The sequence below is a fragment of the Chinchilla lanigera genome, unplaced genomic scaffold (genome assembly GCF_000276665.1).
Source record: "Chinchilla lanigera isolate Chin_1 unplaced genomic scaffold, ChiLan1.0 scaffold00024, whole genome shotgun sequence".
NCBI classification, from domain to species: Eukaryota; Metazoa; Chordata; class Mammalia; order Rodentia; family Chinchillidae; genus Chinchilla; species Chinchilla lanigera.
In genome coordinates this window covers 27,605,062-27,632,317 of record NW_004955425.1, presented here as the reverse complement: position 1 = coordinate 27,632,317, position 27,256 = coordinate 27,605,062, and the positions used below count along the sequence as shown (strand labels likewise).

At 36.3% G+C, this 27,256-nt stretch overlaps 1 protein-coding gene across 1 annotated transcript in view; it reads left to right on the top strand.

The window, feature by feature from the left end:
- Fcho2 (FCH domain only 2) overlaps positions 1 to 27,256 on the top strand; it is a gene marked incomplete at its 5' end in the record, with an annotated part of 126,339 nt that overhangs the window by 666 nt on the left and 98,417 nt on the right. Inside the window, one exon of the mRNA XM_005386078.2 lies at positions 20,568 to 20,659. Coding sequence (XP_005386135.2) covers positions 20,568 to 20,659 — 92 coding nt within the window. The remainder of the gene's footprint in view (positions 1 to 20,567; positions 20,660 to 27,256) is intronic.

Here is a 27,256-nt window from a genome sequence, read left to right as displayed (position 1 = left end):
CCGCGCGCCGTTTCCACACGGGGTCCCGCGCGGTCCTGGGCAGCCGCCGCCGCGCTTCCTCCTTCCCGGCCGGCCTTGCCCGAGCCCCGGCCCCGGTCCGCGCCCAGGACTTTGCCTTGGGCCTGCTCACAAAGCGTGCAAAAGTTGGATTCCTGTAACTGAGCCCCGGCTTAAAAATGCAGGGCGAATTGCCGTAGTCCTCTTCCCCCTTCCTCGTTCTTTCCACACCCCTCCTCTCAGTGTTCGTTTCTGCTGCTAGACGACTTCGCAGGCGCCCTGTGCAGTGTTTTTCTGCAGTTATTTTTTGTTTTAATGGGAAGTGCAGTTCAGCAGGTACAGGAAAACAACATGTTTACTTAAGTATCTTGGGCGAATCTCAGTTTAATGTTCTGACAGTTGCAAGTCGTGCAGTTCCATTTTAGTTAGGATCTAGAAATGTTTAAAGGAGCAACCTTTCAGTAAGGAGTGTATCTTAAATTCCTGATTCTAAGCTCCTCAAGCATGAACTTGCATAGCAGCGAAATCAGTTCATACTTATTTGTGGTGAATAGTCTGTATTTTTCGCAGACAACGTGGATAGCAGGCATTAATGTTTTACGGGTTGTATTGAGATATAATTCACATTCCATACAGTGTAATTATTATAAAAGAATACATTTCAGAGGTTTCTCTTGTTCAGAGTTGTGCAGATATCACCATAATCAATTTTAGGACAGTTGCATCATTCCAAAAAAAAACCCCTATACTCATCTGGAGTCACTCCCCATTTTCTCTTTGCCCAGCCCTAAACAAACAAATCTACGGTTCTGCCACTATAGATTTGCCTGTTCTGTTTTTTACTCTGTAAATAGGACCATCGTGGCTGGCTTCTTTCGTTGTTTTCAAGGTTGAGCCCTAAAATAATGTAATTAGTACCAGGTCCCTTGTTATGGTACTAATGCTCAACAACTTTGTATTTTACTTAGGCATTCATCAGTAATGGACATTTGGTTTCCCTTTCCATTATTGTGACTAATCCTGCTATGCACATTTCTGTACAGGTTTTTGTGTGAACATGGTTTTGTGTTTGCATATGGAATTGCCCTAAAACTGTTTAACATCTGAAGGGGCCGCCACACTCTTTTTCCAAAGTGGCTGCGGTATTTTACAGTCCTAGTAGTGTTTTAGTGTTGCAGCCTTTTACACGCTTACCAACATTTGTATTATGGCTTATATCTGGATGACCCCCAAAGGCCATGGGCTCAGAGATGGGGTTTCTGGGAGGTGAAGGGATCATGGGTGTGTGGTTCTAGGCTAGTCCACTGATGGGTTTATGGCTGGTTGCCATGTGGAGAGATGAAGCGGGTGGGAAGAGGTGGGTCACTGTGGGCGTGCCTGGCAGGGTGTATATACTGTGCACTGGAAGGGTGTATCCCTCTGCTCCCCTGATCCCTTCCTGCCTGCCATGCCGTGCCCTGCTTGTCCTCTGCCATATCTGTCTGCCATGTTGTCTTGCCTTGGAGCCAGCCAACTCTGGACTGAAACATCTTCAAACTGAGAGCCATAATAACTCTCCTTTAACTTGTGGGGGTTAGATATGTTATCCCAGCAATCAGACAGTAACTAAGACAATTGTAATACGCCTGTTTTTTTTAGAGACAGTCTTCCTATGTAGTTAAAGCTGACCTTTGACTGTATGTATGCCAGGCTGGCCTTGAACTCCCTGAAATCCTCCTGCCTCAGCCTCCCAAGTGCTGGGATTACAGGTGCACACCACCATGCCATGCTGTAACCTGTTTTTTAATTATAATGTAACATTATAATGAGTGGATGTGAAATAGCATTGCATTGTGATTTTGATATACATCTCTCTTAAGGCTAATGTTGAGCATATTTTCACGTATTTATTGTCCATTTTTATATTTTGTTTGGAGAACTGTTTAGATTCAGTGCCTATTTTTAAATTGTCTTTTTAGGTTTGCATGAGGCTTTAAAAATGTGTTCTGCATGCAATTACTTACCAGATAAATGATTTGGAAATATTTCTCTCATTCTGTAGGCTGTCTTACTTTCTTGATAACATCTTTTGAAGTACATAGTTTTAATTTTGATGAAGTCTTGATGAAATGCAACTTTTCTGTTTTTTTTTATCACTTTTGTGTTGTCATATTTAACAGATTTACTCTTATGTATTCTTATAAGGGTTTTATATTTTTAGCTGATCTCTAAGTTTGTAATCCATTTGAGATTAATTTTTGTGTGTGGTGCAAAAAGGGGTACAATTTCATTTTTTTGCATCTGGTTGTTCTCACATCAGTAGTGGAAAAAGCTCTTCTTTCCCAAGTAAATTGTTGTGGCACCTAATCAAGTGTAAATTGACCAGAGATGTATGAGTGTGTTTTTGAATTTTCAGCCTTATTACTTTGGCTGTCTTTATGTTAGACACTACCATACTGTTTTGACTGCTGTAGCTTTCTGTACTGAGTTTGGAATCAGAAAGTGAGTCCTTCAGGATTTTATTTTTCAAGATTATTTTGACTGTTCTGAGTCTCTTACCTTTCTGTATCACTTTTAAAATTAGCCTGTCAGTTTTTTGTTTTTTTTTTTCATTTATTTTTATTTTTATTTTTATTTTTTTTTTTGAGGCGGGGTCTCGCTATGCAGTTCAGGCTGGCCTTGCGCTTACTTTGTAGCCTAGGCTGGTCTCGAACTCGCAGCGATCCTCCTGCCTCAGCCTCTGGAGTGCTGGGATTACAGGCGTGTACCACCACGCCCAGCCTTTTTTTTTTTTGGTCTTTTTTTTTTAGCCTGTCAGTTTTAAATATTAGGTTTTACAGTTGCAATTTAGAAACACTTTTATGGAGATTGTTTAAAAAATTGATGTTCTTTCGAATGTTTTGCTTTTTTATGTTTTTTTTTTGTTTGTTTGAGACAAGATCTTGCTCTGTAGTTCAGGCTGGCCTTGAACTCACTGTGTAGCCCAGGCTGGCCTCGAACTCAAACTGGAAGTGATCCTTTTGGCTCAGCCTCCTGCATGCTGGGATGCATTGTCATGCCTGCCTGTTCTGCATATTTTTGATTTTATTAATGTTTTTAAATTTGTTAATTTAATTCCAAATTGTGTCTTAACATTTAAAAGTTATGTTTTATTTTTTAAATTGAGCTTTGGGCATAACCTTGTTTGTTGTTTTTTGGCTATTTTGAATAATACTTTTCTGAATATTTTTGTACATATTTTTGGTGCTCTTTGCTTGTCCCTGTTAATGGAGCAATGGGAATAAACTTTAAAATCTGAAATCTGCGGAGAACCCCAAATCTAATTTATGCTTCAGTTTTTGCCTTCATTCCTACTAATGAGAATAAATAGTAAGGAAGACCATTTTGTTTTATTTTCCACCTTGAAATTAGGGCGGAAAGCTCTAATTTGGAGTATTGAGCTTCAGTGGGGATGAGTGCAGAGGCACACACTTGCAGTTCCAGCACTGGGAGGCTGAGGCATGATTATGAGTTTCAGCCCCAGGTTGGACACTTTAGCACTTTAGTAAGACTTTTTGTCAAAAAACAACAAAAAAAAAACAGCAACAACAACAACAAAACAATGCTGGAGATGTAGTTCACTGCAAAGGCCTTGGCTGGATTTAATCTCTAGAGTCAATTTCCCTTCTTGCTTTAGAGGAGGTTAAATGAGTTGGGAAAATCTAAGAACTAACTAGCTTCTGAGAATATGACAGTTGTGTGTTTAAAGTAACTTTAAAAATTTGTATAGTTCAGAATCATTTATGAAATAATTTTTTAAAATAGAGAATCTACAATATTAATTTTTCTTCCTCTTCCCTAATGTTTAAAGTGGCAGTGTCAAGAGGAAATAAAACCTGTCACATTCCAAAACATGTTGTACACATAAGTATATATAATTTTTGTCAATTAAGAAAACTCTTTGAAGTGATGTAATGGGAACATTCAAAGTTTTAGGTTTCTAACAAAACAACTTGTTAATTGTCTTTGCTTCAGGTATATAAAGGCAAACTTTTCTGTTGTGTTATTTTGTTAGAGGAAAATTTGAATCATTGAAACTGTCTTCAAGTTATTTTGAAAGTAGCACATCCTTTTTCTTTATAGATTTTCTTAATTGAAACTATATTCTCAATTGAAAATTGCTCTTCATAATATTATGCTTTGAAGAAAAAAATGTGTTCAAAATTTCCTATACAGCAGGTGTTTTGTTACTGATAAGGCAGTTGCCACAAAGTATAGTACCATTGATAATCAGGCTGAAAATGCTTTTCTTTTTTGTTAAAATTGAAAAACAAAATAGTTTTGATAGCAAAAATCCATACCATTGTCTTTTAGTGTGTAAAAATAATTGTTAGCCCTTCAAAAGATTATGTAACTAAAGGGTATTGAGCAGTTTTACAAGGAGGAAGTGTCTCTACATGCTGTTTTTTTTGAAGGAAGAGTTGTGAATACTAGTTTACAATATTCTTGACATTGTACTACTGACATTGTACTATGGTAATTGAATACTAGTTTACAATATTCTTGACATTGTACTACTGACATTGTACTATGGTAATTGAAATGACTTTTTAAATGTAAACCTAGATTATTTAATTCAGCAGTAAAAACATTAAAGGAATAAATTACATACATAATAATAGAGAGGTTATCTCCAGTCAGCCCATCAAAAATTAACAACAAATTATTTGCTTTTTTATCCAGAAATTTTTCCTTATTTCTTTTAACCTGTACAAAAGTCTTACTTTGATTATATAGGTATTGTCATATTTAAAAATAAATTGGAGCATTTGTGTATCTATCTAAAATTTGATCTGTTATTAAATGGGTAAGATGGGAAGATTAAAATTATTTATAAAAATCTGCAATTGCTGTTAATAGGATTCAAAATGTAATACATGTTTTGCTTGATTATCTAATTTAAATTTAATAGATGAGGTTTTTGGGATTAATTACCTATATGAAAATTTAAAAATATGTATCTTTGGAAAATTAGTTGAGATGACCATAGAAACCCAGAATATAAGCTGTTTCATTACTTGAAATTCTTAAATACTATAGTTTGACATATAAGAGTATGATCTCATCAGCTGATATATACTAAAACTACACACATACGGATATTTTTTTTTTTGAGACAGGGTCTTGCTATATAGTTCAGGCTGTCCTTGAATTCATTACTTAGCCCAGGCAGGCCTCGAACTCACTGCATCCTCCTATCTCAGCCTTCTGAGTGCTGGGATCACAGGTGTGCACTACCATGCCCAGCTTGTATATGTATATTTACTTTATGTTAGCAGATATGAAAAACATTTTATGTGGTTTAATATTCCAAAACTATGAAAAGGAATAGTTTAAAATCTTTTTTTTCTATTGTCGCATTTTCCTAAAAGCAGTCACTCTTCCCAATTTATTAGCTGTCCAGAGAGAACCAGTTATATATAAGCAAGTGAAATACACTAATTGAAAAATGTATTATTGTTTAACTCTTAGCCAGTTATCCACACCCACATTATTTCATTGCAACAAACTTGAAATGTAAATTATAGATTAACTTAGTTCAGTCAGACTTAATAAATAATACATTGTAAAACTAGAGTTTTTTAGATTGTGCTAAATTTTATTGTGAGGCCCTTATAATTTTGGGAAGAGGTAGTTGGTTTTGCATTTTTGCTCAAATCAATACAAATGTGGAAGTGAAAAATTGATAGTGATTGACTCTTCATAAGCTCAATTTAGAGGGAGGATTTTAGAACATTGATATCGGAAAGGATAATGTTTTGATTTCTGAGCTCTTTACTAGCCCTGTACGTTAAATTCTAAATGCCAATTCTTTCAGAACTACTTATTTAGGCAAAGGATGGGAGAAAAGCTCTGCTTTGAATCATCCCACATACTGGTTAACACAAATCCTTGGAAAAAGAAGTAAATCCTTGGACATAGTTTTTCAAGTCATAGGACTATCTCCTAAGATTATCCATCCTGTTATCGAAGTTCCGTAACAGTTTACAGGGGCACCTTGAGAAATCCACATAGAAATATGGTGCTGTGGACACTTAAAAAGGAAAGGAATAAGGGCTTGGCTTTCAGGTTTTTTAGTGTGGAAAAATTAAAGGATATTAGAACTGGAAAAATTTGATTATTACTTGGGTCCTCATTTAAACATAAATTGGTCAGATGTGGGTAGGGACAGAAATAACACCGTAATAGCCACTGAGCCCTCAGTAAAGGTGCTAGAAGAGGGGATGAAATTGGGAAGTGAGTGGTGAACTGTGTGATGAAGTTGAGGAAATACTCTGGCTCCCCAGTACACCTTCAGGAATAAAAGTTATGGAAGCTATGGCAAGCAGACATGTTTGACATTATGGAAAAGTTGGGAAGAGTGGAGCAAATTGGTGTGATTGGGCCTTAAAACTAAGGAATGTCTGTTTTTAGTTCTAAGGTTGAGACAGTAACCTCAAAAAATAGTTTCCTTTTTTAGTGATAACGATTATTATGTGATAGGCAAAACATAGAATACAGAATAAAAGCTACCTATAGCCTTTCCCACCGACCTTATGACTTTTTTTTTAGATGTACAAAGTTACAGCTGGGCATGGTAGTGCACCCCTGTAATCCTAGCACCTGGGAGGCTGAGGCAGGAGGGTTGCTTCAGTCCAAGACCACCTTCGGCCCCATAATCAGATCAAGGCCAGTTTGGACTACAAAGGGAGACCTTGTCTCAAAAAACAAACAAAGGAAGAAATACAAAATTAGGATGGGTTCTACTGTAAAATTCTTTTTAGGGCCGCTTGCCTTTTTTGTATTTTGATTTGCTTCCTTTTTTCCCCTCACTTATGAACTGTGAGGACTGGAGATTTAAGTACTGATGTGAACAAAATGTCAGTTAAGAAAATAGCCTTCTGTCTTTTTGCAAGCGTAAATTGAAGAGTTGAGGAAGCTGAAATTGTTAATTTTTATTTTTTCCTTTGGAAAGTAATGAAAATTACTTCCACTTATAGAATATTGCAGAAAATTCAGAAGACATCAAAATAAAATTATATCACCACTGCTTGCTTCTGCTGTTTTTAATTGAACCCATACATATCTATTTAGATGACTTTAAGGGCTTAACTAACTTAAGAGGTGAGTTATAATTAAAAAGATTAAGGAGAATTATGTGAGAGGTAAGAAAAACAGTTTTAAAAAAACGTACTAAAATGTCTTTCCTGTGGTCCACCAGCACATACTTGAATTGCTTTTGTCTGCTTGCTTCCAGCAAATCTACTAACATTGGAATGATAGTCACTTTCATACATCCATCAGTGGTTCTGACTGCTGAGGAGTGCGCATTATATATATTTAGTCATTCTTTCCTGCTTTAGCTGTGCAGAATAGTTTTAGTGATTATGACTGAAAATTTTAGTGTATAAACAGAATACTGGCTAGAAGGAGTTATAACTTGAAAGCCCTGCTTACTTATGGGAGAACTACCTGTATATACTTTATCCTCTTCCTAGCAATTTTCAAGGCAAAAATGGCATGGGAGGGCTATCATTGCAGATTTATTGAATTCTCATTGGAAGAGTTTTTAGTAGGCAGCTGTGCTTTAGATAAGAAAACCTTTAGAATTATTTAAATATTTCATGATTTTTTTCTTTTCGAGAACTCCAGATTGAAAGTAGATCACACCCATATTAATGTTACGTTTTGCAGTGACTTATCCTGCGAATCACTTGGTCAACTAATTAGTGTCAGTACAAGCTAGGCTAAATCAGTAAAAGGAAAGTGTAGACCGCATGATATTTATTTTTTATTTTGAGCCAGTTTGGATTTGAGGAAGATGTAGGAATGTGATTAATATTTTGCTAGAAGAACCTCCTGACCTTTATTCCTCCACAAACCTTTAAAAAATAAAACTTGGTGAAATCAGTTTTTAAATGTGTAATGTAATTATAGTATGTAGTCTTATGCCTATTTTCCATCTCTTGTACTTATCAGAAGTAAATAGACATTATAAAACTATAGTATTTTCAATCTCTTGTACTTACCAGAAGTAAATAGACATTATAAAACTACAGATCTTTCCTGTAATTACATTACACATTTAAAAACTGTAAAAGATCCCATAAATTTTATCATGCAGCTTTTAAGAGTTTTGGGGAGGGGTGCTTTGTTTTGTATTTTTGCCTAAATCTTAGGAAGAATTTGGAAAAGGTGATAGTGATTCAGTCTGCAAGTTCAATTCAGAGAGAGGATTTTAGAACAGTAATATTGGAAAGGATAAAATTTTGATTTCTCAGTTTTCTTTTCAGCCTTACACACTAAATTTTAACTGTCCTAAAAATTCATTAAAGGAGAGAACTTTTTTTTAATTCAAGTAGGAATATGTTATATTATGATATATATATTTTAAAGTATAAAGTTATAAAATTGTAAAGAAAAATGCCTTTTGGTTTTAGAAATAGGCTTAATGACTTTATTAGAAATTTCAAAGTTGTCTCACTTGTGATCTCTGTATTAGACTAGAAAAAACTGAACATTTTCAGTGACTTGTTGACCCTTTTAGTTAATTATCTCTTAAGCTGGAGTTTAGTTGATAAGTGCAAAACAGCATTCATGACATGTCATTTTCATATTAAGAAGTAACATTTGGTGTTACACACTTGTAATCTCAGCACTCTGGAGGCCGAGGCAGGAGGACAGCAAGTTTGAGTACAGCCAAATTTAGCGACTTAGCAACACGCTTTCTCAAAATAAAAAAGGGCTGGGGATGTAGCGCAGTGCAGAGGCCCTGGGTTCAATTCTCTAGTACTAAAAGAAAAAAAAAATGAGACTGTACTAACACACATCACATTGTTAAATGCAGTCATCTTAATTACAGCAGGAAGAAGAAATAGTAGGTATTGGAATGTTTGTGGGTTTTTTAAATATATTTTTTGGTTGTTTTTGTTTTTTAGAGACAGGGTCTCATTTTGTAATTCGGGCTGGCTTTGAACTCACTATGTAGACCAGGCTGCCCTCAAACTTGGGAGATATTCCTACCTCAGCCTCCTGAATGTTGGGGTTACAGGTGTATGCACCACTCTTGGTTCAATTTGTGCATTTTAAAAGATTTGTATGCTTCTGGGCTTATATATTCCAAAGATGATAAAAGTTTTTTTTCTGGTCATATTAAGAATTATTTACAAATATTTTTCTGCTTTTTACATTGCTGGAGAGGATTGAACCTAGGTTCTTGCTGTACTTTATCCCTGAGCTACAACCCACTTTACAAAGATTTTCATTACTTGTTTGTATTGGTTATAACAAGATTTGATTGGCCCCAGGTTATAGTCACTTGACTTTAAATGAGAGTACTGTCTTTTTTTTTAAATTTTTTTGAGATAGGGTTTCGCTATGCAGTTCAGGCTGGTGTAGAGCTCACTTTGTAACCCAGGCTGGTCTCGAAATCACAGCAATCCTCCTGCCTCAGCCTCCCAAGTGCTGAGATTATAGGCATGCACCACCACGCCAAGTGTGTGTGTGTGTGTGTGTGTGTGTGTGTGTGTGTGAGAGAGAGAGAGAGAGAGAGAGAGAGAGAGAGAGAGAGAGAGAAAGAGAAAGAGTGTGTGAGTACTGCCTTTTTGTAAATTGCTTTGAGATTAGAGTAGTAGATAAAAGATCCCATCAATAGAACTAGCTTTCATTGTAGTTGTCTTCTTTAGCCAGTAAGTGGTATTAATGTATCTGTTTTTGTCAGTTAATAAGGAAAGCTCTGCAAGAATTTAAGAAGAGTAAGCTTCTCCTTTTTAAGTATAGCTCTACCTATTTTGTTAGATACCTAACACAGGGACCTAAGAGAGGGAATATATTAAGAATATTTGCTTTTACAACACAGGTTTATTGAAATATATTTTAATGTGCCGTATGAGTCACTCATTTATTTTTCTTTATTTACTTTTTTCACAGACTAGCAGTGAAGTGATTCATTCATTTAAAGTGTACAGTTGAGGCTGGGTGTATCGCTCAGTGGTGGAGCAGTTGCCTAGCATGCCCTTGGTTTGAACCCTAGCACACACTCCCCACACACAGATGAAAAAGTATACAGTTCATTATTTTTGGGTAATACTTAGGGATATGTGCAGCCATCATCACAGACTATTTTAGAACATTTCATCAAACTGAAAAAGAAACATCTCTACTTTTTTTATCATTCACTCCCTACCTTACCCCTCCTATCCCCAGACAGCCCATTCACCTACTTTCTGTGTCTTTGATTACCCTGTTCTGGACTTCAGTGTGAATGAAATGTAATAGTATGTGGTCTTTTATGATCTCATCTTTCACTTACTGTACTATTTTCAAGGTTCATCAAAGTTGAAGAGAGCGATGAAAGATACTCCATTCCTTTTCAGGGCCAAGCAATACTACACCAAATGGGTGTATTGCATTTTTTTAATCTGTTCATGAGTTGATGGGCATAATAGCCAACTTTTGACTATTGTAGATAATGTTGCTGTAAACATACATTTTTTGTGGACATCATATTTTGTTAGATGTTGATTGGATTAATGAGTAAGCTAGCTGAAAATGCCTGTTGCTGATGAGTGACTCTTAAATTAAATCAACTCACTTGGTTAATGAGTTTGCAAATATGTGTATATACGTATTTAATATACTCTCATCACTTACCAAAGCTGTACAGTAAGTTTTAGAGATGATGAATAAAACCTTTGTTCTTTGAAGTTTTATGTTTTTAAAAGGTGTATAGGTCAACATATATCATGTTAAGGTATGTGTGTCTGCACAAGTATATATCTCCATTTGAAGTATTTAAATTTTTACTTAGGAAATGTCAAAGAAAAAGTTCGTGATGAGTGTTTGTTACTAGTGTTGTGAAATTATATTAAGGAAGAGGTGCCTGGATTCTGACTCACTGCTTTTTTTTTTTTTTTACGTAATTAAATCAATGAGTTTACAAGTGAAAAGCAATGACAAATGGATATGTAATCATACAAGGGTGTTTGTGTTTAGTCATTTGTGCCTTCTGAGGAACTGCCCTCTCCATCACAATCCCTAAGATGAGTTTTCCTTTTCCTTTCCAGTGAGGACCCAAGGGATAGAGTATCTGGTACTCTTTCCTAAGGTATATTATTGTTACTATATTAATATTATACCTTACAGTAAATAAATGAACCTCATTCCAAGAATTTCTAAGTAATATATTATTTAGATACCTGAATTTCACAAAGAGTTTACTCTTTCAAGGGCTTCTTAATTAGAACATAAATTCAGAATGTACTTTAGTCTTTGTTTTTAATTTTAATCGATGCTAGAGATTGAACCTGGGGCCTTGTACACACTAGGTAAATATTGTACTACTAAGCCACACCCCCAGCTCAACTTTTTCTTTATTATTTAATATTTATAGTATTATAAATAGTCAGGATTTTGTTGCCCTGCTTATTAGATGGCCTCCAAGTTTTTGTCTTTTTTTATTTCAAAGAGGAAAAAAAGTAAAAAAAAATTCAAAACAATATAATAGAGTAACAGTGGTTAATACATTACATATAGTGATCTTTAAATAAGTTACTCAGTGTACAAGATATCAGCATTTAATTGTCTAAACAATGTTAGCACAGACCTTTTTAATGAACTAAGAGAAATTAATAGTATAACTATCTTAACTATCTTTTACATACATATATATATAATTTTTTTTTTTTTTACTTTTCTCTTCCTTTTTTTCTCCATTGCCCATCTCAGTCTCTTTCCTTTTGAAGTTTCTTCCAGTTTTACAATATCTGTTGTACATTTTGGATCTTACTTACACTTTCAGCCTCTCACACTAGGGAGACCATAATATTTACACATGTGCACCTGGTTTATTTCATTAATGTGTATGATCTCGAGTTGCATCCATTTACCTATAAAAGTCTCCAGTTTATCCTGCTTTATACCTGAGTAGTACTCCATTGTATCAAAAGACATCTTTTTTATCCATTCTTTGGTTGATGGACATTTGGGTTGTTTCCAGGTTCTTGCCATTACAAATTGTGCTGCTATAAACATGGGTGCACATATGTCATTGTGGTATGATGTTTTAAATTCTTATGGAAAGATACCCAACAGGAATAGCTGGGTCAAATGAGACCTCTAATCCTAGTTTTTTGAGGATTTTCCACACTGATTTCCACAGTGGTTGCACTAGTCTAAACTCCCACCAACAGTGGAGAAGGATTCTTTTTCCCCACAGCCCTGCCAGCATTTGTTACTGGTTGATTTTTTTCAGGATAGCTATTCTTTCCAGGGTGAGATGGAATCTCAGTGTTGTTTTCATTTGTATCTCTTGAATGACCAGTGATGTTGAACATTTTTTCGTATATGTATTTGCTGCTTGTATTTCTTCATCTGAGAAGCGTGCATTCATCTCAGATTCCCAATTTTGGATTGGGTTTTTAAATTTGGAAAGTCGGATATATTTGAGTTCTTTTTTATGTTCTCAATAGTAATCTGAGGAACACCTGGCAAACATTTTTTTCTCACATTGTGGGTTGTCTCTTCACTCTTTTGGTGATTTCTCTTGCTGTGCAAAAGTTTTTTAATAAAGTGAGATCCCAGTTGTTGATTCTTTGTGATAGTTCTTGTGCGATTGGGGTTTTATACATAAAGTCTTTGCCTGCACCAGTGTCCTCAAGAGTTTTACCTATTCTATCTTTCAGCAGAATTAATGCTTCTGTTTTAATATTTAGATCTTTGATCCATTTTGAATTTAGTTTAGTGCATGGTAAAAGATACGGATGCAGTTTTAATCTTCAGCATGTGCAGAGCCAGTTTTTCCAGCACCATTTAGCTTTCCATTTTCTGATATCCACTTCAGTCTCCTTTTTCACAGTGTTGTAGTTTTCAATGTAGAGGTCTTTTATATCCTTCTTCGGATTGATTCCTAGGTATTTCGTTTTTTTGGATGCTATTGTGAAAGGTGTTGTTTCCCTAATTTCTCTCTCAGTGTTTGTTATTTGTGTACAGGAAGGCTGTTTATTTTTGAGTGTTAATTTTGTATCCAGCTATGCTACTGAATATGCTTATTAAATCTAGCAGTTTTTTTAGTGGAGTTCTTGGAATCTTCTATGTAGAGTATCATGTCATCTGCAAGTAGTGATAATTTAACTTCTTCCTTTCCTATCATTATTCCGTTTATTTCTTTCTCTTGTCTAATTGTTCTGGCCAAAGTTTTCAAGACTGTGTTGAATAAGAATGGAGACAGTGGACATCCTTGTCTTGTTCCTGATTTTAGAGAGAAAGCTTTCAGTTTTTGTCCATTTAGTGTGATGTTGGCTGTTGGTTTGTCATAGGTGGCTTTTATCAGATTGAGATAAAGACTATCTATTCCAATTTTCTGTAGGGTTTTTATCATGAACGAGTCCTGGACTTTGTCAAAAGCTTTTTCTGCATCTATTGAGATGATCATATGATTTTTGTCCTTGGCTCTGTTAATATATGGTGTATTACATTTATTGATTTGCATATGTTGAACCATCCCTGCATCCCTGGGATGAATCCCACTTGGTTATGGTGTATAATCTTGATGATTTGCTGCATTCTGTTTCCCAGTATCATGTTGAGGAGTTTTGCTTGTATGTTCCTTAGGGAGATTGTAATTCTCTTTCTTAGTGGGATTCTTACCGGGTTTTGGTATCGCGGTAATGCTTATATTGTAGTTAGAAGTTTACAAGGGGAAACAATACAGGACATGTAGTTTATAAGATTATTTTATAGTATTAACTCAAAGAGTCATGTACAAAGAGAGTGCAGGAAATCTGTCCACACATTATAAGACCAAAAGAATCTTGCTGAGTACCTGAATCTCATGGCAATGTCCTGCATGAGTCCAGCTGAAAACCTAGAGCCTATAACAATGCCCCCCTGCCCCCACAAGTCCAACAGGAGGCCAAGAGCCCACGACAATGTCTCATGCAGCCCTGTTTCACGGATCTGTGCAGGGAAGGCCTAACGGTCAGTGCTGGAAGCTAGAAAGTCTGTGCCAGCGGGATGAAAGATCTGTGCTAGCAGGATGAGGAATCTGCACTGGAGCCAGGAAGCAATGCTCCAAGTAAGAACCAGAGCTCCCCTGACAGGTACCACAGCCATTCTCAGGGACAGTGAGGTCCTGAGCTTCTCCGAGGATGAGAGCAGCCAAGTCTGTATCAGGAAAGCCATCAGGACAAGGTTTTCTCCAGGACATTGAACACTGTACCGTCTTCCCCTCCAGACCCAGGAAGCAATGCTTAAAGTAAAGAGTAGAGCTCCCCCAAAGTGAACCATAGCCATTATCAGCGATACCAATGTCCCGAGCTCCTTCAACATGGAGAACAGCCACATTCATATCAGGAAAGCCAGCATGACGACATCCTCCCAGAGAACCAACAACTCTTTAACAGCTTCTGTTCTTCTTCCAGTTCTGCCTCTAATGCTGCTGGCAACAATCTTCAGGTGGGCCTCTCACACCCAGCACCACATTGGTTCAGTTCAGCTGGGTGTTACAAGCTGGTTGACCACCAGCTGTCAGTCCACCACAACTTACTTCCAGGAATGAATTGGGAGTATTGCTTCCCTTTTTATTTCATTAAAAAGTTTGAGAAGTAGTGGTGTTAGATCTCTAAATTTCTTGTAGAATTCAGCAATGAATATGTCAGGATCTAGGCTTTTCTTTGTTGCTAGATTTTTAATTACATCTTTGATTTCACCAATTGATACTGGTTTACCTAGGATTTTTATATCATTTTAATTCAGCTTTGGTAATTCATATATATCTAGGAATCTGTTAATTTTTTCCGCATTTTCCATCTTATTAGAATACAATTTTTTTTTTTTTTTATTGTCTTCTTGAGACAGGGTTTCATTATACACTCAGGCTGGCCTTGAACTCATTTTGTAGCTGAGGCTGGCCTCACCCTCACAATGATTCTTCTGCCTCAGCCTCTGGAGTGCTGGGATTACAGGTGTGAGCGACCATCTCAGACTACAAGTTTCCTAAGTAGATATAGATGATTTTGTGGATTTCTGCAGGGTCCATTGTGATTTCACCCTTTTCATTCCCAATTATGTGGATTTGAGTCTTTTCTTTCCTTTTTTTGATAAGATTGGATAAGGGTTTGTTGATTTTATTTAATCTTTCAAAGAACCAACTCTTCCATTCATTGATGCTTTGTATTTTTTTTTAGTCTCCAGTATATTAATTTCTGCTCTGATCTTTCTAATGTCTTCCCTGTGTGAGCTTTTGGCTTAGCCTGCTCGTCTTTTTCTAGAAGTTTGAGGTTCACCATTAAGTTGTTTATTTGCACTTGCTCTTTTTCCCTGGATTGTGATGGATTGATTGGAGTCAGTGCATATTGACTTAGGGATATTCACTGCTATAAACTTTCCTCTTAGGACTGCTTTTATTGTGTCCCATAAGTTCTGGTACTTTATATTGTTGTTTTCATTTAATTGCAGAAACTGTCTAATTTCTTCTTTAATTTCATCTGTGACCCACTGTTAGTTCAGGATGGTGCTATCCAATTTCCATGTGTTTATGATGTTGTTGTGGTTTCTTTTGCCATTTATTTCCAATTTCATTGCTTTATGGTCTGATGATATACATGGGATAATTTCAGTTCCTTTGCATTCACTTACGCATATTCTGTGAGCTAGTATGTGGTCTGTTCTGGAGAATGTTCCACATGCAGCTGAGAAGAATGTATTCTGATGTGGGGAGGGGACACACTGTAGACATCTACTAAGTCCATTTGTGCAAAAGTTTGGTTCAATTCTGATATTTCATTGTTGATTTTTTTTATCTAGTTGATCTGTCTTTTTATGATAATGGGGTGTTGAGCTCCCCCAATACAATTAGTGCTTATTTGATTTTTTATGCCTGTGAATATTTTTTAATATAGTTGGGTACACTGGTATTTGTTGTATGTATATTTATGATTGTTATCTCTTCCTTTTGGATTGTTCCCTTTGCAAGGATGTAGTGACTGTCTTTGTTGTGCTTAATCAGTCTTGGCTTGAAATTCACTTTGTCTGCAAATAGAATAGCTACCCCTGCTGTTTTCTGGGTTCCTGTTGCATGGACTATTGTTTTCCATCTTTGATTTTCAGTGTATGACTTTCTTTTTGAATTAAATGTGTTTCCTGTGTGCATCATATTATTGGATCTTGCTTCTTGATCCACTCTGTGTCTTTTGATTGGTGCCTTGAGACCATTAACATTGATGGTTATAACTGATATGTATTGACTTATCCTTGTCATGTTATTTTCCTATTATTGGCTCCCCCTCTTTTATTTTTCATCTCCTTCTCTTTAATTGTTTGCCTTGCTTGGTGTATTCCTTCTCTTGGGGTTCATGGAGTTGTAGTCCTTGTTATCTCTTTCTAGAATGCCATTCAAAACATTTTGAAGTGCTGGTTTGGTGGTCATAAATTTCTTAGATTTTCTTTTTCATGGAAGTGTCATGTTTCTCCATCAGTTTTGAAAGATAGTTTTTCAAGGTATATCAATCTGAACTGAAGGTTGTTTTTCTTTATAACTTGAAATACTTCAGTCCAAGCTCTCCTTGACTTACAGGTTTGTGCTGAGAAGTCAGCTGTGATTCTGATGGGCTTTCCTTTGTAGGAGATTTGTTTCTTTTTCCTGACAGCTTTTAAGATTCTGTTCTTGTGTTGAATTTCTGAAATCTTGACTATGATATGCTTGGCTATAGATTTTTTTTGATTGTAGCTAATTGGAGTTCTGTATGTTTCACTTTGCCGTATGTCAGATTCTTTTTCTGTACCAGGCAAGTTTTTTGTCATGATGTCTGTGAAGTTTTTTTAAATGTCATTTGTGCTAACTCCTACTTTTTCCTTGACTGCAATCAATCATAAGTTATTCTTCTTTGTCTCATCTAACAGCTGCTGTATTGATTTCTCATGGTTCCTTGCTATTTTTAAGAAACCTTTCTTTCCATGATTGCTCACTGCAAGTCTGTCTTGTATATCTGAGATCCTGGCTCACCTTGGCTTAATCTGCTGCGGATACTTTCAATGGAATTTTTATTCTCCTAGGTATCTGCTTGAATCTGCTTTATGGGTTCCATTTCTTTCCTGTGCTGAGCATTTATGACTTCCATAATTTTCTTAAGCTCCTCCATTTTTTGTCTGTATCTGCTCTAGAATCTCTAAGCATGGTTTTCATTGTGGACACCATCTCTGCAGTTCTCTGAGAAGTTTTTTGTGATTTGATTTTTTCTAGAGCTTCATTCAATTGCTTTGTTGTTACCACTTCAGAGAGGCCAGATGGGTGGCTTTCAGATTGTCCCACCTCAGTGACCCCTGGGTTTGCCTTCGGTGAACTGTATGTCTGAGGCTGCATCTTGTTTAAGTGTTTTCTTATTTTCTTTCTTTTTTAAAGTTTAATTCCTAGGCTGATGATTATAAATTACCTCTTGTGGGTTGCTTTATTGCTAGTATTTAGAACCTTTAGGAAGTGACTACTTCTCTGAGGTATCTTCCAGGTTTAGCTGGTTTTGGGTTTTGAATCTCTGCAAGATCCTATCTCTTCAATTTGTTGTGGTTGAGAAGTTGTTGCTTGTTTGGCTCAGTCCGTGGTTCTTCTGCACTGTGCCACACTACTTTCTGTGACCCTTAGTCAATCTCAGTCTTGGAATACTGGAAGAACAGCTGTTGAGAACAGTTATGTCACTTTTGGCTATAGTACTACCATCAGCAATGACAGTGGTATTAAACAAAGCCTAGAAAATGACAAACAGAGCTACTCATTAATTTGCCACCTTCAACCATATGAACTAAATTTATGGCTATATAACAAAATCTAAAACAAATTAGAAAATTGTATGCTGTGTATATGGCTTTCATATATCAATTTTCCCCTCAGTGTTTAAATTTTCAAATGGGTTAGGGAGAATAATAGAGAAGTGGAAGAATAGGAAGAGATTAGAGGTAAGGCTGGAGGACAAAGGGGGATCACACTAACTTTGAGAAACTTGCGCAGAAGATTATAGTGAAAGAGAGAATGTAGAGATAAAAAGAAAAACAGACCAGAACCACAATCAAAAAGAGGCTAGAAACCATGTTCACACTCATATAAAAACAAAATCAAACAATGAAGGAGAAAAATACAAAAACAGAAAAATAAAAATGAACACAAAACCATCACCACAACAACACAATAAAAAGTCCACTTTCAGGTTTTTTTTTTTTTTTTTTTTTTTTTTAACAGAAGATTGTATTTATTGCGGGGAAAGAAAGTTTCCCAAATGGCTTGCCGACCACTTCCAGATTTGTCTCTGCTGTCACTGTCAGGCAGTGTGTGAAAAGAGAGAGTCCTGGTCCTTGTTGATTTATCCCAGCCTGCCAGCAGTAGCTTTTTTGTATGGTAGTGGATAGTCTCAGCGAGCTTGCACCTTCTGGCCAAGAGCAGACTCATTTGGCCTGCAGACCTCAGTGAACCTTCTGTGGGCCTGAGCCCAGCTGGGAGTCACTAGATGGAGCCAGCAGCTGCTCTGAGTTCTGAGGGTCTATTGGAAATTGGCTTCTAGCCAATTTCTCTCTAGTGAGGGATGACTGAGCCCTCAGCACTCACTGCCAGCTAGTGTAGTCTTTCATGTTTCCTGTTCCTGTCCAGTGCTGTGTCTCTCTGTGGAGGCCTCTGGGGTCGCCAGCAGTCACTGTGTGTCCACAGGTTTGAATCACTGCTCTTGTGCAATGAGTCCCATCTCAGGGAGAAAGCTCTGCTGGCTATCTCCTTCTTCTACATTGACGTTTCTCTCTTCTCTCTCTCTGTAGGCTTAAATTCAAGCTTTAGGTCCTTCCTGGACCCACTTTCCTCCTCCTTGTCTTCCTCACATTGCTATATTCCAGCATATGGACTGCAGCTCTCAGAGAGGCTTTTTCTCTGTTGTTTACCACTCCATCTTGGTGCTCTGTCCTAATTCCCTGGTGTGATAGTTGTGTGGACATGATTCACAAGTACTTAATACATTGGTTCAGCCCAGTTCTGGGTATACCTGAATGATGTACTCACCAGAAAAGGAAAGATTGTCTTTTTGAAGAGTTGTGTTCTTTCCTTTGTGAACCTGGTAAATATGACTTCTAGTACTTTGTGCTTGTTTGAATAGCCTCCCACTTTACCCCTCTTCTCAGTTGCCGTGTGTGTGTGTGTGTGTGTGTGTGTGTGTGTGTGTGTGTGTGTTTCTGTGGATTGCACCCAGATTATTACACTTAATAGACTCTTACTCCACCACTGAGCTACACGCCCAATCCACCCTTTAAATGTTTATAGTGTACATTGCAGGTAACCTGACTTCTTAGAATTGTGTGCAAATACAGAGCTGGCTGACCTGTATTCCCAGTACTGAGGAGGCTGACGTGGAGAATTGTTTGTTTGTTTTTTTGGCTATAATTTTATTTACTAATCTGCCTGTTACTTTTGTTGTTGTAGATGAGTGATAATGGTTTTCTCAACATTTTGGAATACATTTGCTTGAAAAACGCAGCATAAGCAAAAACTAAAGTGAGGCAATAAATTTTTCTTTATCTTCAAAAGTTGCAGAAACCCAATGGAAATATTTGGATTTATAAGAGACTGTGATTTTATATTATACTCTTGTTGATAATTGGGAATGCATGTTAAAATGCCATTGTTTATATTGTCTCACTGCAAATATGTTAGTTTCATTCATTGTATGTGTGGCCAAATGCAGTCCTTGCATGTTAACAAGCTGATGAGTTTATTAGACACCAACATAATGGGAACTTCCTATGTTTGGTTTTGGTGAACTCTTAAAAAATGTGTAACATTTGCTTTTGTGTTGATTTTGTTTCTACTAAATGCATTCAGTTCTGCATTATTTTCACTAAAGGAAAATAAACATTAAACTCTAGAGTTGTTAGACTTAATATGGACATCTCTAATATTCTGTTACAGTTGACTGTTCTAAAATTTGTAAGCGTAAATAGCAAAGATTTCCTACGCGTGTATAGTGATTGAATTTTATTAATTTCTCATTAGTGGAATAGTCAGGAATTAAATATCCTTTTTCTTCTTTCCTTAAAATTTTATCTCTTCTCACCTCTCAAGTTAAATTTATTGAAAGGCTTACATAGGAATTATGAAGTATTTTGTGTTGCTCAGTGCTTATATGATTAGTAGTATGCTATCTTGACTCAGAAATCAAGATTTAGCTATTTTAAAGCACAAACTGAGTTAAATAATTGAGTCACTTAATATGCATTAAAGGCATTGAAGTTGGATTTCATTATGTGTTTTAACAGGTTCCTGTTTATCGTAAGTTATGCTGCATGTTATTCCTTAAAATTTTAGACTTAATTTCATTAATAGTGTCATTATTGGAACATGTGTATATTATATAGGTGTGTGTGTATATAGATATATACAAGTCTCAAACCATACAGAATTGCTTTGATACAGTTTCAAATCATAGGATGAATAACAGTGGTTAAGGAAAAATAGTGCTAAAAATTGAATAGTAATCAGTACAGTGTTTTTATATTCTCCAGTCATTTTTATCTCTGTTTTTGTTAAACCAAATTTTTTTGAATTTTAGGGAGAAAAAAATAGTGGCTTTGATGTTCTCTACCATAACATGAAACATGGACAGATATCAACAAAAGAACTTGCGGATTTTGTAAGAGAAAGGTATGTAATTTTTATAAGTAATTTATTTAACAACTTACTATTAAAATCTTAGAATATAAGTAAATTGAAAAATTTTAGTTGGATTTGGAATAAACAAAGCATTTTTAAAAGGCATTCTATAATTGTATATTAAAATAGTTTTTTAAAATCATTTGTGCACATGAAGACTGTATAATGGCTCAAAATGATATTGTCAAATGCTGGCTTAGAAATTACTGATTGACAATTATTTACCTATTTTTCATTGCATGTGTTAGCAGAGGGATGCAGAAAAATATTGAGAAATTTTGTAGGATAAAATATTACCATTTCTTTAAACAAACATGTTAAAATAATTTGAAAAAATTGTTTTCTGAGCTGGATATGGTGGTACATGCCTGTAATCCTAGCACTGAGGAAGGCTGAGGCAGGAAAGTTGAAGTCCTACCTGGGTAATTTAGCAAGATCTTGTCTCAAAATGACAAAATTAAAAGGGCTCTGTTTATACCAATCATAAGAAATCCAGGACTCTTTTTTTCCCCTTAATCTAGGGCTTATCTATTCATTCAATAAGGACATCTTGGATGCCCCCAGGTCTTGGCCTGGTATGAGTATTTGTGTGCATTATGACTAAACTTGGTATGAGTATTTGTGTGCTTTATGAATAAACCTGGTATGAGTATTTGTGTGCAGTTTATTGTGTGGTCATAAATTTTGAACTCTTTGAGGGTAAATAAGGAGTACAATTGTGAAATCATATGGAAAGGGTGTTTAGTAAGAAACCAGAAAGCTGCCCTCCAAAAATAGTCTTAGTTGTTTTTAAGAGGTTTGTAGTTTTTTGTTTACACTTACGTCTACCACCCATTTTGAGTTAATTTTTGCACATGAAAATTTGTGTTTTGGTTTATTGGGGGGTAGTGGGAATTAAACTCAGGACCTTGAGCTTGCTAGGAAGGTGCTTGTGCCACTGGGCTTATATCCCAGCCCTATTTTGAGTTAATTTTTGTGAAGACTGAGTTGTTTTGTATGTGAATGTTTAGTTGTTCCAGGACCATTTGTTGAGAAGACTGTCAAAATACTGTATCTATGGGGGCCTATTTCAGGGCTTTCTACTCTGCTCCATGACCAACTTGTGTATTTTTTGCCAGTATCATACTGTCTTGATTTACTGTTGGTTTATAGTAGTCCTGTGAGTTCTGCAACTTTGTTCTTCAGTGTTATGTCCTTCATTATTATGTTGCCCTGTTTTGAATCTTTTGTTGTTTTTAGTTTTTTGCTATTACAGGTAATAATTGCCTTGAATATTCTTGCATATATGTCTTGGTCCACATATATATACATTTATTTTGGATATATACCCTGGAGCAGAATTGTGAGGTCATAGGTTATGCATATCTTTAACTCTACTGAATGATATTAAAGACTTTTTATCAGCAAGTTCTAGTTGTTTCATGACCATATCAACATTTGATATCATTAGTCTTTTAATTTTCATCACTCTGATAGTAGTATCTCATTGGGATAGCAATTTTAATTTCTCTGATCTGTAGCTTCTCTGATGTTCAAGCAAGAGAACAGTGATGGCAGGTAAGGCAAAGATAGCTGACTGAGCTCTAATTATCAAAGTTGATTATTTTCCAAGGAGATCTTATTTTAAGGGAAAGGGAACAGATAGATAGATAGATAGATAGATAGATGGACACATGTTATCTGTAAATTGTTTCAGATTTTCTGTGTGTACAGTCATATATGAAAGATTATTTTCCAATTCTTGAGAGCTTGTTTAGAGATTGTAGCAGGGGAGCACAGCTACTTGTATATCTTTGACTGAGGAAATGGTCCTCCTATGTTGGGGGTGGTCATCCTCTTCCATCAGAGCCCACAGCTTCTGGAGAGACACATGTGAAGTGGTGAGGGAGGAAAGGGACACCTGTCTGGCCAAGCAGATCAACTGATTCAACCTTGGCAATCAGTGGGGTAACAGATGTCTCAGCCAGATTGACCTCCCATCCATTTTTCCCCAATATTTGTATTTTTTATTTCTGACCCTTCCCCTCACCCTTCTCCTCTTCCTCCTTCTCTTTCTCTGCCTTCTCTTTGTCCTCCTCTTCTTCTCTCTTCTTACTTCTCTTCCTCCTCCTCCTCCTCTTTCTCTGCCTCTTTCTTTTATTGCACTGGTTAATACCTCTAGGATAATCCTGATTACAAGTAATGATGTTGGCATCCTTGTCTTGTTTCCAGTCTCATATACTTTAGGCTCTGTGGTTCAAACAGTCTCTGTTGTACCTATTTAGGCCTGCTGCTTTAGTTAAACAACCAGTAAATGAGTAAATGAACATGGATGTATTTCAACAAAAGGGTATATTAAAAACAAGTAGTGGGCTAAATTTGGCCAATGGGGCTGTAATTTGCTAGATTCTGTGTTAATTTAGTATTTGTTCTATTCCTTTACCTATTTTATATCATTTTTCTCCCCTTTCTTTCCTTCTTTTGGCTTATTAAAAAAAACTTTCTTCTGTCAGCTTAGAACATTCACTGTACTATTCTTCTAGTGTTCATCCTAGATACTACAACATAACTTACTTTACATTTTAATGTCTAATGATAACTGGTACTTTGACTCCTTTCCTGAAAATGTACAGACCTTAAAATATTACCACCTCTTGACTTACATGCCATGACTGTTTAACTTTTTACCATGAAAATAAACTTTTCCATTTTTTAAAAGTTATTTTAAGATACACATTTGTGTACCTTTTTGTTGTATATGTTTATGAACATTTCAAACAGAAGTAGAGAATATATTATTAACTAGTAAATAATGAACTGTAATACCAGCTTCAGCATTTTTAGTGTTTTACTAGGTATGTGTTTTTTTTGTTTTTTTTTCTGGTACCGGGAATCAAACTCATGACCTTGCGCTTGCCAGGCAGGTGCTGTGCTGCTGAGCTAAATCCCCAGCCCCTACTAAGTATGTTTTTGAAATATCTAAGGACTCAAATAATCATATTATTATTTATTAAACAAAATTAATAATTTAAAAATATTTTCTAATAACTGATCCAGTTAATTTGTTCATCATGTAATTTATTTTACGTTCCTGGTATTTTTATATAGCCATTAGTAAGGTTTATTAAAATTACTTTTTCTCTATCTTGGGTAATTTCTTTTTAAAACATCTTTTAAATTTCTAGTTCATGTGCATTTGCTGGTGATAAACTCTCAATTTTTTTTTTTTTTTTTTTGTCTTTTTGAGACAGGGTCTCGCTATGCAGTTCAGGCTGGCTTTGAGCTCATTTTGTAGTCCAGGCTGACCTTGAACTCGAAATAATAATCCTGCCTCAGCCTCCCGAGTGCTGGGATTACAGGCGTGCGCCACTATGCCCAGCTAAATTCTCAATTTTTGTTCGTCTAATCATATCTTTAATTAATATTCATTTAAAGTATTTTTATTAAGCACAATATCAAACATCTACAACTTGTACAAAAGTTATGATCTTAATATAACTCACTTTTATGTAACAACTTCAGCAGTTATCAGGTCACTCATTCCATCTGGTCTTTAACATTATTGTTATAAAGCTAGTATCAGTTCAGGAAAATTTCACTGCATCCATTAATATTTTGGATTATCTGTAGAAGATAAAGGCATTTAAAAAAATAACTGCAGTGTGTGTTGTCCCAGCTAATGATGGTACAGTATTAATTTCTTAATATTACCAAGTACAATCAGTGCTCATTCTCCCTCAGTTGCATGTGTAGACACACACGTAATTGATTTATTCCAATCAGAATCTTAGCAAGATCCCTACATTACAACTGCCTGATATGTTTTTTTGAATCTCTTGGTCTCCTCTCTTCTCTTACTTTTCTTTTTGTTGTTAAATAAACAAGATTATTTGTTTTACCTAAGGTTCCAAGTCCTGGAATATGCTAATTGCACATCTATGGTTTTACTTAACATTTTCCTTTACCCCTGTATTTAAATTATTTAAATCTAGCCATTTGATCAAACTTCCTTCAGTGTTTTGAAAATAATATTTCATAGATGTGCATCATGTAATATCCAATTATCTCTTTGTGATAGTGGCTGTTGGTGATCATCGCAAAGATTATTTCCTTTGGAATTGCTTTCCTTTATATTTTCACTGGGTATTGAATTCTGATTGGTAGATTATTTAAACAATTATTTGAAAATCACTCCATTACTATTGATGTTACCAATCAGTCTCACTGTTGCTCCTCTGAAAGTCACATTTGTTAGTTGAAGACTTTGTGGTGCAGGAGTCAAGGCTAAGGGCCTCATGCATGCTAAGCACTGTCCCTAGCACTGTAGATTTCTTTTTATTTATCTTTTTAAAGTTTGTTGAGCTACCTGTATCTATGATTTGATATCTTTTGTCAGTTTTAGGAAATTCTCCATCATATTTCTTCTGACCCATGCTTTGTCTTTATTCACATGTTATACTTTATTGCTTTGCTCTTTATATCTCTTCTTTGTTTCCCATTCTTTGGTCTCGGACCTTTAATCTGAGATAGATTCTTTTCTTTTCTTTTTCTTTTTTTTTTTTGTCTTTTTGAGACGGGGTTTCACTGTGCAGTTCAGGCTGGCCTTGAGCTCACTTTGTAGCCCAGGCTGGTCTTGAACTCACAACGATCCTCCTGCCTCAGCCTCCCAAGGTCTGGTATTACAGGTGTGGGCCACCATGCCTGGCAAGATAGAGTTTTTTCATCTATCTTGCAGTTAACTAATTCTCCTTATAGTGTATCGAATTTGTCATTGAGATGTTAATTTTGATTATTGTATTCTTCAGAACTTCAGTTTACATTTCTTTGAAATTTGGGATGCTTTTCTCCATTTTTTTAAGTAATTACCAGTTCTCTGCTGAAATTCTTGATCTGATTTATCATGGTACATAAACTCAAGTATTTAGTACATAGAATATAAACACAGTATTTAACATAGTACATAAACTCAAAAAGGCTAAGTCTTAATATTTTAATATCTTAGTATTTGGAATCTTGCTGATTTGTTCCTGCTGATTTTTTGTTCATGTTCTCTTATTTCGTTGTATGCATGGTGATTTTATGAATATAAATTAAGATGTCTGTACAAGATCCAGCATCAGAGATTAAAAAGATCTGGTTTGCAGTTCCTGTGAATGCTTGTTTACTTCTGGTGCCTCTGTCTTTGTACGGTGTTCCATTTTGGAGCTCAGTTTAAGGGGGGATGTATTTTCCCATCAAATTGAAAGATTTTTTTCCTACCCATGAAGTCATGAAAAGCTCTGCTCCACTTCTCAACTTTTTAATTGCCTCTTCTAGCTGTCCCTATTCCTGACTCACTTCTTGGGATGTCCTTCTGTATTTTGGACTATTTATTCTTCACTGCCTCATTAATATTTTGATGTATTTCAGTCATCTCCCTCCTTCTGATTTTCTAGTTTTCCTCAGTAGGCAGTTTTGTTATACTCATATTCCCTATTATTGGAAATTTAAGTACTTTTTCTTCCTGTTAAACTTAACCATTGGGATAATAATATTTCTTCCTGTACTTTTTAAAAAAGATGCTCTACAGGGTGGGGGATATAGCTCAGAGGCACACCACCTGCCTAGCAAATTTGAGGTCCTGAGTTTGATTCCTGGTACAAAAAAAACAAGGATTTTTCAGACTATGAGTACTCAGCAGAGTCAGCGACCCACAACCCCACCGCCATTACAGTTTGAGTCTCTGCCTTGCATGTGCCAGGCACTCAGAGATCTTTATCAGAAGGCCTGCGAACTGCTCTCACCAGGGTTTGCATGTGGGCCCTCTCTGCACATGCCCAGCACCCAGTGAGGTACTGGAGTGGGTATTCCACGAGCTGCTGGCACCGTGGTTTGGGTTTGGGCTTTGCTTGTGCCCCAACCTCCTGGAGGTCACAGACACAGGCAGTCTGTGATCGCTGTCAGTGCAGCCCGCATCTATCTCCTGTGCGTGTCCTGAACTGCCTGGAGACACAGAATCAGGTGGTCTACAAACTTTTGACGCTGCAGTTCGTGTCTGGGTTTGCCTGTACCCTGAACTGCCTGGGGATGCAGGTCCACTGGCCCAGGATTGTGCCACCAGTGCAAGCCGATTCTGGGTCATACACATGCCGTGAACTGCAAGGGGATGCTGGATCAGATGGACTGCCATCATCTGACATCATGGTCCGGTTCTGAGATGTGGGAGAACTAGATACATCTGCTGGAAAACCCCAGACTAAGCAGTGCATCTCAGCAGACACTGAGGGGCAAGCATGACCACCAGGAAAAGTTGGGACACTAGCGGCCTTTGCTGAGCTGTCTGGGAAGAGAGAGACTGAGCTTTCTGCATCCGGTATCAAACTTGACAAGATGAAAGACTAAAACACAATCTCAGAACAAACCCAGGAGCCATCAACATAGGAGAACTTGGTAAACACACACCTGAAATTGCTGAAATGATTGCAGTGAAGTGAAGAAACAACTTCATCAGGCCATAGAAGAGATCAGATCAGAAATAATCTCTCAGGCAAAAAATGAAATGACAATAATGAAAGAACTGTTCAGCATATCTAAAGAAGAAAAATATAAAAAAATAGAAGAACATAGGCA